This window comes from Oryx dammah, unplaced genomic scaffold (assembly GCF_014754425.2).
Source record: "Oryx dammah isolate SB20612 unplaced genomic scaffold, SCBI_Odam_1.1 HiC_scaffold_23, whole genome shotgun sequence".
Lineage (NCBI taxonomy): Eukaryota > Metazoa > Chordata > Mammalia > Artiodactyla > Bovidae > Oryx > Oryx dammah.
The window spans coordinates 93,155,387-93,174,887 of NW_024070207.1; the positions used below are offsets into that span (position 1 = coordinate 93,155,387).

A 19,501-nucleotide genomic window follows, 5' to 3' on the forward strand; every position below is an offset into this window, starting at 1 on the left:
CTATATAAGTTTGGGAAATGCTATATGTTCTTTATTCCCTTTATATGGATTCACAACAGGTGTTAGTATATAGCATCTCTAAGATGGCCTATAGCAAAAAACCCAATTAACTCTAATAGCATTTCTCAAACTAATTTGGGCAGAGAATTTTCATTCACAATCCTGCCAAACTGGTAAGGACCAGTTTGGGAAAAGCCAAGCTAAGAGTGTCACAGTAAGTTTCAACTTCCCACCAAGTATAGTATCTCACAGTTGCTTCTATCCATAGATTTGATCAAGTTAATTACCATTTTTTAATAGTTACACATTTTAACATAGTATATGTATTAATTCAAGACTGAGTAACTGCTACAGCGTGCAATCCTAAAATTTGAGTGGCTTAACAAAATAGAAGTTTATTTCTTGCTCACATCACAGTCAACTGCAGTAGGTGGGAAGGAGAGGAGCAGGAAGAGTCTCTTCCACACAGGCATTCAGAGATCCAGGCTTCTTCCACTGCATTCTTTGCACCCAGCCAGCAGATGAGAGAAAATGGGAAATTTTGCAGGGTGAGGGTTGCAAGTGGGCTGTATCAGAGTTGTCTATGTTCCATTGGCAAATACTAGTTACATGCTTAAGTAGCTGCAAGAGAGCTAGGAAATAGGTTTTTTGTTTGTTTGTTTGTTTTTTAAAAAAAACTTTTTATTTTGGATTGGGCTACCACCAATTAACAATGTTGTGATAGTTTCAAGTGAACAGCTAAAGGTCTCAGCCATACAAGGGAAATAGTTTTTAAATGTGCTAAGTGAAATAAGCCAGACAGAGAAAGACAAATACTGCACAGTATCAATTTTTTAAAAAGTCAAACTCATAGAAGCAAAGTGGAATGGTGGTTGCCCAGGCTGGGAGGTGGGAAAAATGGGGAGAAGTTGGTAAAAGGGTACAGACTTTTGGTTCTAAGATAAATAAGGTTGTTGTAGCCACACGTTTCAGGAAACAAACTCACTCAGAAGGACAGTACAGATAGTGGTGTGCAGTTTATTACACTGGTGGGCCCAAGGCAGAGTCTCCTCTTGAAGCCAAGGACCCCGACCAGTTTTTGTGAAAACCTTATATACCCTAAGTGTACTTGCTCAAACCCACCTCTCCAAATTCCTTGAAACTAGTCTGGACAAGGTAAAAGAGAGATAAGATCAAAGTTAACTAAAGATTCCTGTGTCACAAGACTAGATAAACAGTGGATATTATCAATAGGCCTGTGGTCACATCCCGGTAAACATAATGGAATTTACCACTTTGTTCTGTTACAGAGACAATTAGCATATTCTTTTAGGCAATGGAGAGTCCAAGTACAAGTCCTGAGGCTCTTTTATCAAGGGGGAGGAGGGTCTGGTTTTCCATTGGTATGCCATTGCTATAGACACCGGGCACAAAGTTCAGAGTCCATTGGGAGGGTGGACCATGCGTGTAGCCTAATGTTCACAGCCTGGCCTAAGATGGAGTCCAGCTCTGCCTGTTTCCTCCTTCAAGGTCAGAGGATCTAATGTATAGAATGGTGACTATAGTTGATATCGCTGTATTTTATAATTGAAATTTGCTAAGAGAATAGAACGTAAGTATTCTCATCCCCAAGAAATGATAAATATTTGAAGTGATGGATGTATTAATTAACTTGATTGTTAGAATCCTTTCACAATGTTTACATTTATCAAATCATCATGTAGTACACTTTAAATATATTACAATTTAATTTGTCAATTATACTTCAGTAAAGCTAAAAAATGTGCTCAGGAAGATAAGGAAATGGGTTTTCTCCTTAGTGTAATTTATCTTAAGTAATTTGAGAACATATTTCAGATTAAATTTATTTTAAATAACTTGTTATTTTCTTTGGACACCAAAAAGCCCTTGAAATGCATTCTATTTTGTGAATAGCTCCTAGCATTCCATTTTCTCCTTTGTTTTGTCATCATTGTTTTTGTTAATGTGTTATTTGAATTAGTTTGACCTCTTTTCCTTGGCTATTTAAATATCTGTTCTTTATCATTGTTTCATATGATGCAGAAAGTTGTGTTCTTTTTGGTTTCGGTTTTTTGTTTTTGTTGGTTTGGTTTTGTTGTTTTTTTGTCTTTTTGGTTTTTTTTTGGCAAAGGCATACAGGAATTTCCCAACCAGGGATCGAACCCACACTCCCTATAGTGGAAGTGCAGAGTTTTAACCACTGGACCACCAGGGAAGTCCCAGATACAGAAAGTTGTGACAGTTGTGAATTTTCCATAGAAGACATAGCTTTAACTAAAACTAGTAAGTAGGATGTTTGAAAGAAGCTACAGCAGAGCATGAAGATTTGGTTTGGTTTATTTCAGCGCTAGTCAGTGCTAAGATTTACTGGTCTTCTTTAGATCAAGGACTTTTTGTCATTTAAAGGCTAAGAGAAGCCCAAATTAGTTTTCAGAGTTGTATTCTTCTTACTTAATGTAACAGCATACCAAGCTTGTGAGACTGCAGAGGAAATACAAGAACATTGCTAGCTTCTACAAAGGGGCAGATAATCAAACACAGGCTGGATTTTGGAACTGAGCCAGGCCGCCATTACCATCCAATGCTAAACTTCTCAGACCTCACTGCAAATATTTATTTTGAATAACTGCTGCATTCTTGGGTAGACATTGTCACCATTTCAGGAGAGATTCGTAGATTTTAGTGAGGAAAAATGTATTTAAACTTCCTTTGGATTTTTATTATAAACTTAGAGAAGTGTCTGTATCAGTATCTGCCCCATCAATGCATCTCTATTTGAAAAGGAGCTGGTGGCCTAAAAATAAGCTGTGATCCCCCAAAGACATCACATCTTAAGAATTTTGCAGACAAGCACTACGTGTGAAGCCCAGAACTCTCCTGAGATGACTGACTGTAAGGCCAGCTCTGGGCAGTGTTGGGATGCATTTGATCCAAACTGAGCCATCCTTCAACGAAAGCTCAATCATCCTGAATGAGATAATGCCCCCATGATCTACAGCCCTTAAATATGGCTCATTAAGCTCTTGTTTCAGAGTTAACAGGCAACATTTCAATCATGAGATCCATGAAGTGTTCAAATGGCTGCCATTTAGAGAAGTCTAGCCATGGAAAAATGTTTAAGTACTTCACTACTTATGGTCTGCATAACAAAAAAAGGATCATTATACAGACCAACACTTGAGAAGAAGCTTTTCAACTTTAACCGTTCATTCTCCTTCCTTCTAGTGTTCTTGGAATCAGATTGTTTTGTTTTGCAGAATCTCTGTTGGTTTTTTCAAGAATTCCAAGCAGTGACACCTAGTGGCCTTGTTTTGTGGACCATGTCTTGATTGCTACTTTAATCTCACTGAGTCATTTCATGAAATATTTTTATTATATTTAGATAATTAATTTCTATTAATTCAATAACACTCACAATCGCTAAGTATGTGGCCATAATTTTTCAGCTGACCAAAGGAAACAAGGTTAAGTTCCTGCAGAAGATAAAAGACTGTGTAGCACTCTATTGTTTTTTTAGCCATGACTTTAAAATAGTAACAAGCTCAGAATTTGAAGAAACATTCTTAGAATTAGTTTGAGGGAAACAAAATATCTGTTGTATGGAAAGAATTTACATTAAAACAAAAGGAGAAACACTGTGGGTTCCACTGAGGGAGGAAATGCTTTCTGATTTGAGTTCTAGTATAATCTGTAGTTAGAAATAGATCCAGAATGTCTAAATATTTGCTATTCAACTAGTTCACCCTGGCACACATATGCTGATTCTCATTTTGTAGGAAGAGATAAAGAGGAGGAACTGTGCCTGGTCCAGCTTGTTCCAATATTTCTGCTTTCAAAGTTTTAAAGCACTGGCACAGTGATACTCTGTATATGAAATACATAGATCAGTATTAGTAAAATACACTTTGGCGTGTGTTTGCTAAAGCTGCCCCAAATGGGGTGGCTTAAGATAACCAATTGGGCTTCCCTTGTGGCTCAGCTGGTAAAGAATCCACCTGCTATGCAGGAGACCTGAGTTCGATCCCTGGGTTGGGAAGATCCCCTGGAGAAGGGAAAGGCTACCCACTCCAGTATTCTGGCCTGGAGAATTCCATGGACTGTATAGTCCATGGGGTCACAAAGAGTCAGACACGACTGAGCGACTTTCACTAAGATAACAGATTATTCTTACACTTTTGGAGACTAGAAGTCTTAAGTCAGGTACCAGCAGAACCATGCTCCCTCCAAGGCTCCAGGGAAGAATCCTCCCTTGCTCTGGTAGTTGCCTGCAGTCCTTGGTGTTTTTTGGCTTGTAGTTGCAGTACTTCAGTCTCTGCCGCCATCTTCACAGGGCTTTCTCTGTATGTGTGTGATTCTGTGTCTTCACATGGCCTTCTTATAAGGATACTAGTCACTGGATTTAGGGCCCACTCTAGTCCAATATGACCTCATCCTAATTAATTACTATCTGCAAAGATCTGACTACCAAATAAAGTCACATTCTGAGATTCCAGGTAGCCATGTATTTGAAGGGAGAATCTCCAGCCCAGCACAGCATAGAAAACTAATTTTGCCCTGAATTGATTTTTCAAGTATGAGTGCAGATTATAAAAATCAACCATAAAATAATGAAGTGTTACCCTGTTGTTCATTAGTTAGGCTTTCTTTCTTGGGAATTGATGTTAAAGTGTAATTATCTCTTTTACTAATATTTTGAATCAGTTTTAGAACTTGTATATGATACACTGCATGGTGAGATGATGGATGCGTTTTCAGTGGGCTGAAAAATCAAGAGTTTTTTCCAGATACAAAGTACTTTGCAAATGTTATTTGGTGGTGATTCTCAGTCTTATTAAGTTCTTATAGAAATTTTCCTAGTACAGAATTAATGTTTATTTTGTAAGTCAACAATGTTACAAAACATTGTTAAATTACACATTTATTCCTCTCTGCCAAACTTTGACGACTAAGTTTTAAACATTCACCCACCATCTGTCATACCTCTGAGCAGCTGTTAACATTTGTTACAGACTGCTGTTTCCATGGTAAATGTGGTGCCCCACTTAATTAAGATTATTTTCTTGAGAAGTTCTTAAAAAAAAATCAGTGATTAGATTAATAATGCAAAGACTAACTACAATAGCAATTTAGCAGTTTTATATTATAAGTAATTTTTATAATAAAATAATATTTTAAAATATTGTGTAGAAATGAGTTGATGTCTTTAATCTTCCATATTTTATATTATTGACATCTTTATTATGATTTTTTTTTTTTTTGCTTCTTTGGGAGAATTAGAGAGTTTTTCTATCTGACCTGGAGTTAACACTGGAAAACTACAACTCTTGATTTACTGTTTTGCTTTTTTAAAGATATTAAATTGGTAGTCATATTTGGAAATAGCTTATTTTTAGAACTCAGAAGTTTCCTAATAGGGAAAAACATGGAACTTCTGCAATAATTTGATGTTTTTGAGCAATCTGGGGTCAGAGAAGTAAGTTGATACAGTGTTGAGTTTGGATGTTTAAATAGGTTACCAGTCAGGAAATACCAAAGCTAAGTTTCCCATGAATTTGTAGTCTGGTCGATTTGCACTTACATGTCTGCAAAAATAAGGCCTAAGGACCTTTAGAGGCTGAGCTACTGGTACCTTCCCAGGGTCCCATGTAGTCTTAAAGAGTAAACTTCAGCAAATATGAAACCATCTGGGTGGTAAGTGCCCGGGCACAGGTGGCCTTGTGCCCCCTCCCTCCTGGGGCTGGAGATTGACAAGCTTGCTTTAGACATGGGAGGTCTCATTCCTCTGTTTTTAACTGGTTAGGCAAAAACTCCAATGTCTGTTTCCATCAATGTATCAAAATATTAGTATCAATAGGGAAAGTGTCATAGGAAACAACATTCCTAAGATAAAGAGAACTAGAAATATCATCTGACCTAAATATTTTCAAATTAGTTTTTCTTCATTCTCAATGTAAATATCAATAAACTTAAAGGGAGGAAAAAAGCTACTAGGAATATGGTCATTTGTTAAGCAGCAATAGAAAACTAATATAACCAGAAACAAAGCAAGGATTTTCCACTATTACCACTTCTATTTAATATTTTTATGGTAGTTCTGGCCAGTGCAGTAAAGCAAGAGAAAGAAATTCAAGGCATGCAGCCTAGAAAAGAAGTAAAACCATATTCTCATAGAGATATATTCTTATACATAGAAAATCCTAAGGAAACTACAAAAGATCTACTAGAACTAATAGGTAAGGTTAGCAAAACTGCAGGATACAAGATCAACATACAAAAATTAACTATACTTTTATATAAAAGCAATGAATAAAGTGAAGATAAAATTTTAAAAATATAATACTATTGTAAAGGATAAAACAATTGAATAAAAGAGATATAAGATTATACACCAAAAACTATAACCACTGATGAAAGAAAGTAAGGAAGATGTAAATAAACCATTTCCCCCTCTCCTTAGCCCCTGGCAGCCACCATTCCACTTTCTGTCTCAAGGAATTTGACTACTGTAGGTTCCTCAGAGAAGTGGAATCATACCTTATTTGTTCTTTTGTGACTAGCTTATTTCACCAAACATAATGTTCCTAGGGTTCATCCTTGTTGTAGTATGTATCAGAATCTCCTTCCTTTTAAAGACTGAAAAATACTCCATCTTGTGTGTATACCTAATTTTGTTTATCCATTCATCCAATGTCAATATTTTGTGGTAGATAATTATATACTTGGAAAAGGCAAATCCTCCAGGTGAAAGTGGCCAGTAGTGGGGAATTCAGCCTTAGTTTCATCCCCAGGCAATTGCTCTCTCTGTAGTCTCCAGGTTAGCTCCTATGATATACATCTCTGTGAAACGAATGTGTGAGTTTCACTGAAACTGTTGTTAACTACAGCAGTCCCTCTCATTCCCTTATTTGTCCAGGTGAATCACCTCCTAAAAGAGTGACTGGAATTTACTCTAAAATACCAAGAGTCAGCTTGCCCCCAGCACCAGTGTTTCCCACTGAGTGTTCTTCTATTTTTGTAGCACTATAGTCCACTTTACCAGAAGGCAGGGGAATGTTCAAAAAGCCTTCCAAGTGCAACAGGCTCTGATTCTTCTTCATGCTGTTCCCAAGGGAAGGGTTGGAGGGGGTGTTCCCCCATAAAAGAATGTGGTATGCTCAGTTGAAGAATGTTCGATGTGGTTGGCTTGCAGCCTTCACATCCAAGAACATAGTTCCTTTCTTCTCTTTGTGGTCCTTCAAACATTATCTCATAAAACCACTTCTGCCAGACTGTCTTTTTTGTTCTCTTTTAACTCCCCACAACAGAAATTCATTTTTGCTATAGCTACTTGTACCAATGCTTGGTGTTTCCTTATACAAAATAATTCATATCCTAAGTCAAAACTTACTGAACTGCCTCAGTAATGAAATATCATATGACATACCTAATGTAAATATTTTCTTTCAAAGCAGCAAATTAATAATAGGAAATTCAGTTACCCTAAATAGTATTTAACTACTAATATAGATGTTTCAGAAGAACACCTTATAAAATGAGGTTTTAGCACTTTAAAAAAATTTAGTAGGTTTTTTATGGAAATGAAATGTATATCATAGTGAAATTTCTCACATTTGGGGAAACTTGGATCTAGTATTCGAAAGTGCCCTATTTCATAAGATTTAATTAAAAGTAAAATAAAGCCCGCCTGTATCATCTAACTGGTTATTTTTCCTCATGCTTTCTTTTGCTTGCTCAAGAATAGGCATTATGATTTGTTTCTTACAAGGCTTCATTTTAGAGTTATTGGCCAACTGAAAAAGACCAAGTGAGGTCAGTCAAGTTAGGTCATCTGAGGCCAGTGTTTGAGTTTCTCAGAGCGAGCAGCCAACTGAACAGAAATCCACCACAGTGGCCTATGTTGTTAGGCCATCAACAGTCTTTTTAGATTGAACTAGGAGGTTAAGCAAGTCTTAATTTCTTGGATCAAAGATAAATCCCTGAAAGAGCAATGTTCTAATAGGATTGAAACACAAGCAGCTCTGTACACAGACAAGGAAAACCTAAACCAAACAGGGGCCTCCTTGGTAGGATTTTGCTGTCAAGATCCAGTGTATTTTGCAACCCTTTCAGGAAACCTTAAAATGGTCCAGATATATTGATTTTTTAATTTCCTGTTTGCCATCAGAAGAAAACTTTCATAATGGATTTAGATAGAGCAGTATATCGCTAGGCCACTAGGCCAGTCCTAAGACTCAAAAGGGTATACACCCCCACCATGCATTTATAAAACTTGATTTAAGGGTTTCCAGCAACATTCTTATTGACCATTAAGTAAACTCCATTGGGTATCCATTTCTAACTTGAGTTATCCAGTATTAAACTGGGCCATAATATTGGTAGCAGCCCTGAATCTTTCTCTAGGAAAAATCTAAATGCTGAGGTGCGACTCTTGCCACTTTATTACCATCACTAGATTTGTGGATTTGATACACGTTTTTTTCAAGTGAGAAACAAATTTAGTTTAAGATTTATAAAATTTAGCTATCTACATGTTTTCTGAACTTTTAGAGGGAAAGTTAGTACATAGTACAAATTGTGAAGGATCACATACAGATAATGAAAGTACGCTCATCAAATGAATGGAATATATTATCTCCATTTCAGATGGAAAGTCATCAGCATGACTAATCTTTGAGTGCTTTCTTCAATTATTTTAATTGAATTGATTTTTAGAAATTTTACAAAATATAAACTGTTAGGCAGTTTTTTGTGCTGATAGAATAGGCATTATTTAATCCTATGAGAGCAAAATGCCTTCAGTGACTTAATTTCCTTTTCTAAATCATAATATCCCAATGATGCATAATCATCTTTAGGTTTGTAAGATAGACTATATAAGTTCTTCCCAAAGTTTAATTGTAGCTCCTAAAATATTTGAAAATGCCATTTTAAATTTTGTAGTGTGTTTATTTCACACTTAACGTTTCCCATCACACAATCTTTATACCACTGTTAAATATACTGCTGTTTTCCAAGTTTCAACTATGTCATTGTTTTAAACTGAAGTACAGTTGCCATATAATATTATATGTTACAGGTGTACAATTAGTGGGACTTCCTAGTGATGGCTCAGACAGTAAAGAATCTACCTGCAGTGCAGGAGACCTGGGTTGCATCTCTGGGTTGGGAAGATCCCCTGAAGGAGGGCATGGCAACCCACTCCAGTATTCCTGCCTGGAGAATCCCCATGGACAGAGGAGCCTGGCAGGCTATAGTCCATAGTGTCACAAATTGTCAGACATGACTGAGCGACTAAGCATAGCACAGCACAGTACAATTAATGATTCACAATTTTTAAAGATTATAGTCCATAGTTATTATAAAATGCTGGCTATATTCCCGTGTTGTACAGTATATCCTTGTAGCTTATTTTATACCTAATTGTTTGTCCCTCTTAATCCCCTCCTCACTGGTAATCACTGGTTTGTTCTCTATGTTTCTCTTTCTTTTTTGTTATATTCACTAGTTTGTTTTATTTTTAGACTCCACCTAGAAGTGATATCATACAGTATTTGTCTTTCTCTGTCTGATTTATTTCACTTAGCATAAAGCCTGCTGCAAATGGCAAGGTTTCACTCTTTTTATGACTGTGTGGTATTCCATTGTGTGTGTGTGCGCACGCACCACATCTTCTTTATCCATTCATCTATTGATGGACACTTGGGTTGCTTCCATAGCTTGGCAATTGTAAATAATGCTGCTATGAACATTGGGGTGCGGGTATCTTTTCCAATTAGTGTGTTTTTTTTTAAGAAATATACCCAGGAATAGAATTGCTAGATCATATGGTAGTTGTATTTTTAGTTTTTTGAGGAACCTCCATACTATTTTCCACAGTAGCTGTACCAATTTACATTCCTACCAACAGCATACTAAGGTTCCCTTTTCTCCATATCCTCACCAACATTTGTTATTTGTGTTCTTTTTGATGATAGCCATTCTAACAGGTGTGAGGTGATATTTCACTGAGGTTATCATTTGCAATTCCCTGATGATTAACAATGCTGAGTGTCTTTTCATGTGCCTGTTGGTCATCTGCATTTCCTCTTTGGAAAATTGCCTATTCAGTTCTTCTGCCCATTTTTTAATTACATTATAATTATTTCTTTTTTCTTTTTCTTTTTTTTTTTTTTTGATGTTGAGTTGTATATGTGTCATTTATAAATGTTTGATATTAGCCCCTTATCAGTCATATTATTTGCGAGTATTTTATCCCATTCAGTAGGTTGTCTTTTTATTTTGCAACTGTGTCATTTTTAATGACACTAAAGATCTTTGAGAGGACATTTTTATATTTTTAACCTGAAGACAGTAAGTTGATACATAAACTTGAGCAGGAAAAGTAGTTCTTTAGAGCTCAGATGTTCTCTGATTTCTAGCTTCAGAAGACCATCTCCAGCACAGTAGTTGAATATCAGTTCCTTATATTTTAGTATTAAATCACCTTTCCCTAACATTTTTCCAGTTCTCAGATGTATTTTTTAAAATACTGTTGGATATCAATGGCTGGTCTGCTGGGTTCATTGAAAAGATGTGACATTGGAACTTTGTTCCTAATCACCTAGCTTCTTCACAGCAACTACAAAGAAATTCTTAATATGATAGTCTGTTTCCAGAGCAAGTCATTTCAATTCCCATTATCGTTTTGCAGTATAAACTTGTGAACACTGTTGTTATCTTTTTACTAACATTAAAGACACATTTCATTGCATACTTTGCAGCTAAATATTTGACTCTTGAAAACTTTAATTCTTTTCCAGTGGGGACTCTCTTTGATATCTTTGATTTAGGTGGTAAGATGGTGGTAGCTTAATGAACTTTTGTGTTCCAGCAACTCTACAAACCCATTCATTATTTGGCTCACATCTATAGCAAAAGTCATAATCTTTCACATCTAAAGTATATTCTGGTCCTTTAGGTTTGGTTTTCTTTCTGCTAGTAAGTTAGTGGGACATCTAACCTGGTGATAGTAATTTTATAGGTTCTCCACCAACCATTCCATTTTAAATGCTGATACTGCTAAGTACTGTGTATAAACTATGAACAAAACAGAAACTTCTATTTGATGAAAGAAATCAGAAGACAGTGAGGTGCCATGGAGTAGGGTTAAAAAACAAAAAAGAAGCTTGATTTAGTGTTTTGCATGTAAATAAAAAAAATGACATGAACTTATTTCACCATCATTATGTTTGAAAGTACAATCTCAGCAGAGTTCAATTTAGTATGACCACCAGCTTTATTCTGCTTTTATACAAAAACAACCCATCTCAAGTATAAAATGGGGCCTCTTAACGGAACTGTGCTTTTATACTCCTTAAGACAGACAGATGAAGCGTGTCCTTGCAGCCGTGTGGGGTTGTATATGACCCAGTGCCAGACACTGGCAGTGAGCAGGCCTGTCTGGGACTGACACAGTGTGAAACAGTCTGTTCCCCTTGCAGCTGTTCACATTTCCTCGTTTTGCCTTGGGCTGTGTGTGTGCGTGTGTGCATTTTAATAAAAAGTGCTGAACTTGCGTAACTATAATTGCATTAGAAAGAGAAAAACCCTAAGACATTCATTCTTGTTTTCTCTCTAGGAATAGTTTATTAACATTCTTCCCTCCCTCTGCCTCACCCTCTACACCTCAGCTTTACAAACACATCTTCAGATGGCAGGGAAGCAAACAGCCAACAGAAATATATTTTGTCATTTCAGTTCACCTTCAATTTGAGCTTCTAGAGCACGTGTTGGCAACTACAGCTGTCAGGCCAAATCCAGCCAGCCACCTGTTTTTGTAAATAAAGTTTTATGGGAACCCAGCCATGCCCATTCATTTATGGACTATTGATGGCTGCCTTCACACACACAGCAGAGTTGAGTGGTTGTGACAGAGTCCATATGGCCCACAAAACTGAAATGGTCATCATTTGTCCGGGCAAGGATGAGGATTCTAAATGTTCTTTAATAGGGCAAGACTTGCAGTTAATTGATTAATATCTTTCAAATCATATTTAGTTACTTTTTTTCCCCTACAGCCTATAAATGGCATTTTCTACAGTTCTTTCCCCACATATTTGCTGAAGTTGTCTCCCTGGCATGAGACTGTTACTGAATTCTAATGGAAGCCACGGCACTGTAGTGTGAGAGAGAACAGCACACATCAGGAGGCCGGTCTCTTCCCTGCTACTCTGGCTCCCGGAAGCTGTGTGTTCGCTTCATGTCACCGGATGTCAGCTCTCTCTTTTTTAAAATGGAGGAGTTGAATCATGTCAATATCTAAGATCTCTTTTACCTTGAAAAATTTTTGAAGTCAGGCCTGAAACATAGGGAAAAAATGAAAAGAATTAATGTGGTCAAAATTTATTTCTTAATTTTGAGGGAAGGCTTTTAACTGTACAGTCAGAAAGATGATCCATGATATCTGGTTCCTAAAGAAAGAAGTTAAAATAAGTATTCCTGCTCTGTTTCTTTTTTTTTTTTAATATCCATTTACAGTTCCTGTACACCAGTTAAAAACTCTTTTTTTTTTTTAAAGAAACATTTATTAAACATCTACAATGAACTCAGTCTCATAGTAGGGTGCTGTTACTGAATGTCAAAGGACTCAAGAGTCTGATCATAGAAAAGAGAAAAAACACTTAAACAGCAGGTCCTGTAGTCATGTCCCTCAGGCAGCCAGTGCTGTCTTGGCTGTTAGCGCCCAAGGTATGGCAGGCATCCCGATGTTGTCTCAGTCCCAGGTTGCCTCTGCATCATCGGTGTACTCTGCAGCTGGCCCCGGCAGCACCCTCTCAGCTCCTGCCTTCAGCCATGACCCCACAGGCACTTCTGGGTCCCCTTGCTCTGTGCAGACAACCCTCTTGGTCACGTTTCCACCAAGATGGCTCCAGCCAGATTACATTCTGAGGCAGCTCCCAGACTCACGGAAAACACACATTCTTGCCGCAACATACATTGCAAGTGCAGGCTACCCTGCTATTGACCTCTCACCCTGCCATCAAGGACTGCCCCAGGCAGCCTCCAACCAGGAAAGAGGCTCTTTTCACTTGGGACCCCAAACACCACATGTCAGGCAAAATACGGTGCTGGGATGAGTATGGAAGGACCAATTTAGCTACCTTTCAGCAAGCCCTAGAGGGGTGGCCTGGCAGCGTACTAACAGACCACTTACTTCCTACTGGCCTTAGCTTGGGCTTTAACTGAAAGTCTAAGACAGCAGGCCAAGTCCCCAAACCCCATCTTTTCTAAGTATACTTCATATATTGATAGATGGGGGCAGGCGACAAAGGGTGGGTGATAAACAAAGAGAGCCCCCCTGTGTTCTCAAGATTCACTCACCTAAGGAACCACATTGTAAGACCAAGCCAAAAATAAAAAGCCTCTAGTGATAGAGTGATTCTGGGAGCTTGGAAGTTTTGTTACTTTGTGAGTTAAAAACTAATGTGCATTTATTAAATGTATAAACAGAAATTAATCATGGTTGAAAATTTTGAAAGTAACATTAGTAATAGTCGTTGGTCAAGCAGGGCTTCCCTGATAGCTCAGTTGGTAAAGAATTTGCCTGCAGTGCAGGAGACCCCAGTTTGATTCCTGGGTCGGGAAGATCCCCTAGAGAAGGGAAAGGCTACCCACTCCAGTATTCTGGCCTGGAGAATTCCATGGACTGTATAGTCCATGAGGTTGCAAAAAGTTGGACACGACTGAGCGACTTTGAGTTGGTCCAGAAAATGGCAAAACTCTTTGTGGTAAAATTAGGCATTGTAAAGACATTGTAATTATAAATGACAGTGCCAACAACTTATAAAGCTTCAAATTAAATTTGGTCTGTTTTTAAACAGCATTCAAGAGTTTTAAAAAATCTTCTCATTATCCATGTATATTTTTTATTTTGTTTGCTTATTAATATGATGACATGTCAGGTGATATTTTTAAGTGTTGGGTATTTTAAATGTGGTTTTTTATTTTTAACTTACAATTCTTTACTTTTGGAGGGTTGGGTTCTTTTCCCCTCCTACTTTTTATTGCAGATGTACAGTATTTAATTTGTCTCTATAGACTAGTCTGGGAACTGAGACAGTATATAATATTATTTCTACTGAAAAATAATATTCACTGGTTCCAAATTTCAGAATTCACAATCTTTAGAGATGGAAGTCATTCAGAGTACAGAGACTGCGCTTATTATGCTACAGGGATTTGAGCAAACTTTTATACATAAGCCACATATTGCTAGTTCTCTAAATGTTAATATAATACTTTAAATAGACCAATATTTTACTAGCCTTATTACATTATTTATTTAAGCTCTAATTTAGTAGTACTTTCTTAATGCTGACTTTTTCAAATGGTCACTGCTATATCTTCACATTGCTATCATTAGGCTTTATTTATTTGTCCTATCTGTCTGCCTGTCAATCATTAGGAATTTTTATGTATGGTATGGCGCAAATATTTACAAGTCGTAAAGTTTTATCTTGCATCAGTATAAACAAGTCTAACTGTAATCTGGAGAATGTTTACAGTATTTGACCTCTGCACTGGCACTGGTGCACGTAGGAGAGAGAAAAAAAACAGTCTCCCAAAACCCCCCACCTATTTTAGAGAAGTTAGGAAATAGAAGTGGCAGACTAACAGATCATTTTCAGCTTTTCACTTTTCAAAGCAGACTGTTGAATGAGATGTTTCATCTGAGGCAGAAAGTAATATTTTAACTGCATTTCTACACTACAGACATTTTTCTCTTAAATTTCTTCAGAAAGTTAAATTTTGGATCTTTTAGATTTGTGGAGTTTTTAAAATATCGATTCTTTTCAATGTCTTCTTGTAATCTATGAATTTACAGGTTAAAAAGGAAAAAGGTTTGTGTCCTTAATTTCTTGCTGAAGGATGCCAGCACTGATACTGTTAATGAACAGCCCTAGTAAAACAAGTATAAACCTTTCATGAGAACATTCCTTCCTAGAAGGAGTTGGGTTTGCCCTTTCCCAAGATTTAGATTTCTGTGAAAATTCCTTCAGACATTTCTTGGCCAGAAAGCATTCTTTCTTTCTACTCTCTACTCATCTTATTAAATGTCGCTTCTATCAGAGGAAAAAAATGCTGTGATTACTGAAATATTGATGATTTTTTAAAAGATAGGCGTAGCACTCATCGTGACAAATCTCATTTGAATGAATAAGAGATTTAAGAAGAACATCCCACTGCAGTCATCAGCATGCCTTTTTAAGGGGAAAATATTGTTTTGTGAGATAATAAATATGAAGCTTTGATTTTTAGCCAGGAATTATGAATGTTGATTGGATATTCTCCTTTGCTTTTAGCTGTATGACAAAATTAACACGAAGTCTTCACCACAAATCAGGAATCCTCCGAGTGATGCAGTACAGAGAGCCAAAGAGGTAAGTGATAAGTATTTTGTAAATGTATTTGGGTTTCATATGTGCTACCTTTAATGAAAATGTTTCTGCCACACAGTAAGAGGCAGTTGCCTTGAAGTCACAGTTGGACTATTATACTCAGGTTAGTCTTTCTAAGGTTATCACTGAGCATTCACATACAGAAGAGAAAAAAGAACTCTCCACAGCACCATTTCTAGTTCTGGTTCTGCTGCATATTGATTTTACTTCTCTTTTTAAAAAGAAGGAAAAAGTTATTTTACCACACTTGGTGGAAATCGATGTGCTATGAAAATTTGGGTTGCTTTTCTTAAGGTGGTCATATTCAAAAGTTAATTAAATATTTATAGCAGCTAACTTCCAAGAGAAGTCATTTTTATAAATTGCCAGTTAATGTACATCTTTCACAAACTTTTGACTTTTTTATTATAGAAGCATTAGAAAATATTAGAAACATTAGAAAACATGTTAACGTTTTCAACATTAGAAAAATATTGCAGAAAGTTTAGAAAGTAGAAATTCATCTATAATCCCATCTCCTTACACAGTAATTTTTACTTTCACTTCCCCTTTTCTATTCACTATCGTTTGCATATAAATTTTTTGTAGTTACAATCAAAATGTATATTTCTGTTGAAAAGTGAAAGTGTTAGTCGCTCAGTCGTGTCCAACTCTTTGTGACCCCGTGGGCTGTAGACCACCAGGCTCCTCTGTCCATGGGATTTCTTAGGCAAGAATACTGGAGTGGGTAGTCATTCCCTTCTCCAGGGGATCTTCCCAACCCAGGGATCAAACCCCAGTGTCCTGCATTGCAGGCAGATTCTTTACCATCTGAGCCCTCAGGGAAGCCCCAATCTTTCTTTTAACCTAATATAATGTAATAAGCATTTTTCCATGCTTCTACTTGGTCTTTGTAAATAAGTTCTAATATTGGCATAGTTTTTTCTTTGCTATTACTAAATTATAATGAATTAACAGTGCCTCCATTGTTAGACACCTAGTGATTTCTTTTCTTTTCACTTTTTGATGTCATAAAAGTCTTTATCCAAAGAAATATTTTCCTTTGAAAAAAATTATTTTTGTTATAAAGTGAAATTACTATGTGAAAGAGTATGAAGACCTAATTCCTTCCCGATCAGATTTTAAACACAAAACCTGTACTGGAAAATATATATTCCCTGGGAAGCAAGACCAAGGAAATAGAGGTGGCAACAGTCAGAAGAGACTCTCTCTAAATTAGGAGACCACACTGCAGTGCTTAAAATCATAGGCTGTGAGAGTAACAGAGAACCAGAGAGAGTATATTGTTTCATCTTTTGTTTCACTGGTAAAAAACTCAAAGCATAAAATACACCAAAGGAGAATTGGCTTATTATCATTAACCAATATGAATTAACAGCCTAATCAGCACGATTTAAGAGTACGTTTCGATAAGAAAGGAATCTTGTAGTTTTCGTTGGTTTGTTCTTACCTGAGGAGGTGATTGAGTAGTACTAGCTAACATCTAATCTTTAGGCTAAGTGACCTCATCCCTTCCTGCCTCAGTTGTAGGATTCTCAAAGGCAAGTCAAGAGACTCCTGGTGGGCACATGACGTGCATGCCCCTGACAGCCAATACTGCTCAAGCAGTCCTTGATCAGCTTGACTTTTAGAATTGAGTGCACTGTGAATAACCACTCTGAATCCAACTATCTACAGTTAGAACTGCGGTAATAGGTTTACTCTAAAAAGGAACGGAGGACTTCCCTGGGGCTCGTGTCACATAATCAAATTTTAAATGGGTAAACTCCATTCTAGTGGTAAGGGATAACTTTTGAAGAACAATTTCATTTGAAAACAACCATGTAAACCTGTACAGAGAAAATGTTAGCAACTAATTAGTGAAGAAAATGTAAGTGAAAGGAGGAAAGTTTTTGATTGTGTTTATTTTTTTTTTCAACCAGTGGTGGTGGTGGTTTAGTTGTTCAGTCAGATCCAACTCTGCTACGCTCCAGACTGTAGCCTGGCCTCCAGACTGTAGCCTGCCAGGCCTCTCTGTCCATAGGATTTCCCAGGCAAGAATACTGGAGTGGGTAGCTAGCTGTTCCCTTCTCCAGGGGATCTTCTCGACCCAGGGATCCAACCTGGGTCTCCTGCATTGGCAGGTTGATTCTTTAACACTGAGCCCACTGGGAACCCTTTCATGCCCTAGCAATTAATTCTAGGAATCATTGCCAAGATGTGGTTTTATCTATGTGAGGAGATGAGTGTGGAGAATAACATTGATTCTGTCAGGCTACAAGGGAAAGTATTTGTGTTTCTCTTCTTTATTTTTGTTTGAGCCTTTGCAATTTTAATCTTTCTGAAAGGAATGGACAGTTTTGTTAATTATAAAAGAAATCTGTTATCAACTTGTACTGCAGATTCATCTCGATGGTAAGTTTAGAAAAAGATTTGCGGAGACATTTTCCCATTAAGTTTAATTAAGTTACCTAGGCCTGTAATAAATATGTATTACAGACTTGTCATTTTGTTTTGTATTTTTCAATAATCTTTTGAGTTTTAGTTGGGTAATGAAGGCAGAGACTCTTACAGCAGTTTATTTCTTATTACCACCAATGTAGTTCCTATGTATTAATAACTTTGAATAAAATGATGAATTTTTTTCCAGAATAATTATTTTCCCTGCCATAAAAATCCATTCATACTTTTTAATTTAAAAAGAATTCTATATTTTCTCAATCTAGCATCTTCTTCATACTATTTTATATCTTGCTTGTTTTTTTAGGTATTGGAAGAAATTTCATGTTACCCTGAGAATAACGATGCAAAGGAACTAAAGCGTATTTTAACACAACCTCATTTCATGGTGAGTAACAGTTAAACTTCTGTAGAAATAAAACCTCACTTTCAAAAGAGGGTTTTACTAATTCTTACGAAATATAGCCATCTTCATCAAATGTGCTTTCAGCCATATGTCAGAGTGTTAAGATTACAATACCAGATAATACCAAATTGTAAAGATGCTATTTGCCAACCTCATGGAGTTGGAATAAGAATTAAGTAGATGATACATCTACTGTGCTTTGCACAGTGTCTGATATAGCCTTGATGCCTAATAATTGTTAGCTAATGAATATTATTAGTTACTCCATAGTATCTGTCATGTCTAGGGCACAGTACTCAGTAAAACATTGAATAGATTAGGAACTTGCCCATTTGCAGATAAGTTGGTCAACTGACTGTTCTGTGCAGTGTGTTTTCCACAGATAGAAGCCTGTACATTCTGGATAGATGGGTCTATCTGTAAATTGATAAGTAACCCTCAGCTCAGTTCCGAGAATGATGTAGGACCATTGAGATCAGTAGATCTTTCAGATTCGAAGTAAGCTAAATAAAGAAAATAATATATACTCAAATAAAATCATTTTTTTTAAGGTTAAGGTTTGTTTTTTTTTTTTGAAAACCATTAACGCTAAGACAGCCCCATCTCTCACAACTTACCTAACTTCGAAGCCCTGGTTTATTTTGCTTTTCTGACATCAGAGAGAAATTAATATGTACATTGCTATTAGTAAGCATTTTCAGAAATAATAAATAGTTCTTGTAATTTCCTGGCTGAGGAAGATCTGCTGGAGAAGGGATAGGCTACCCACTCCAGTATTCTTGGGCTTCCCTGGTGGCTCAGCTGGTAAAGAATCTGTCTGCAATGCAGGAGACCTGGATTTGATCCCTGGGTTGGGAAGATTCCCTAGAGAAGGGAAAGGCTACCTACTCCAGTATTCTGGCTTGGAGAATTCCATGGACTATATAGTCCATGGGGTCACAAAGAGTTGAACACAACTGAGCGACTTTCACTTTCACTTGTAATTTCTGAACACCCAGCTAGGTGCTTAAAAGACATTTTCATTTACTCATCAAATATGTAAATGCCTACTGTATGCCAGACACTGCGCTGGGCACTAAGGGTAGTGGTGAATAGAATCAATGAACTTCCATTCTAGGTAGGGCATGGATAGGTGAACTAGAGACAGACAGTAAGCCAGCGAACAAACAAGATAAGTTCATATAGTGATAATAACTATGAAAAAAAGACAGGACAATGG

General features: G+C 36.8%; 1 protein-coding gene across 9 annotated transcripts in view; it reads left to right on the forward strand.

Moving 5' to 3' along the window:
- Window positions 1-19,501, forward strand: part of CASK (calcium/calmodulin dependent serine protein kinase) — a 392,189-nt gene that overhangs the window by 307,786 nt on the left and 64,902 nt on the right. For all 9 annotated transcript variants that reach the window (XR_005725457.1, XM_040266154.1, XM_040266155.1 and 6 more), the window contains 2 exons: window positions 15,342-15,419; window positions 18,184-18,264. Coding sequence is in view for 8 of the 9 variants with exons in the window: in XM_040266154.1 (XP_040122088.1) it covers window positions 15,342-15,419; window positions 18,184-18,264 (159 nt within the window). In the remaining variant the exon portion in view is untranslated. The remainder of the gene's footprint in view (window positions 1-15,341; window positions 15,420-18,183; window positions 18,265-19,501) is intronic.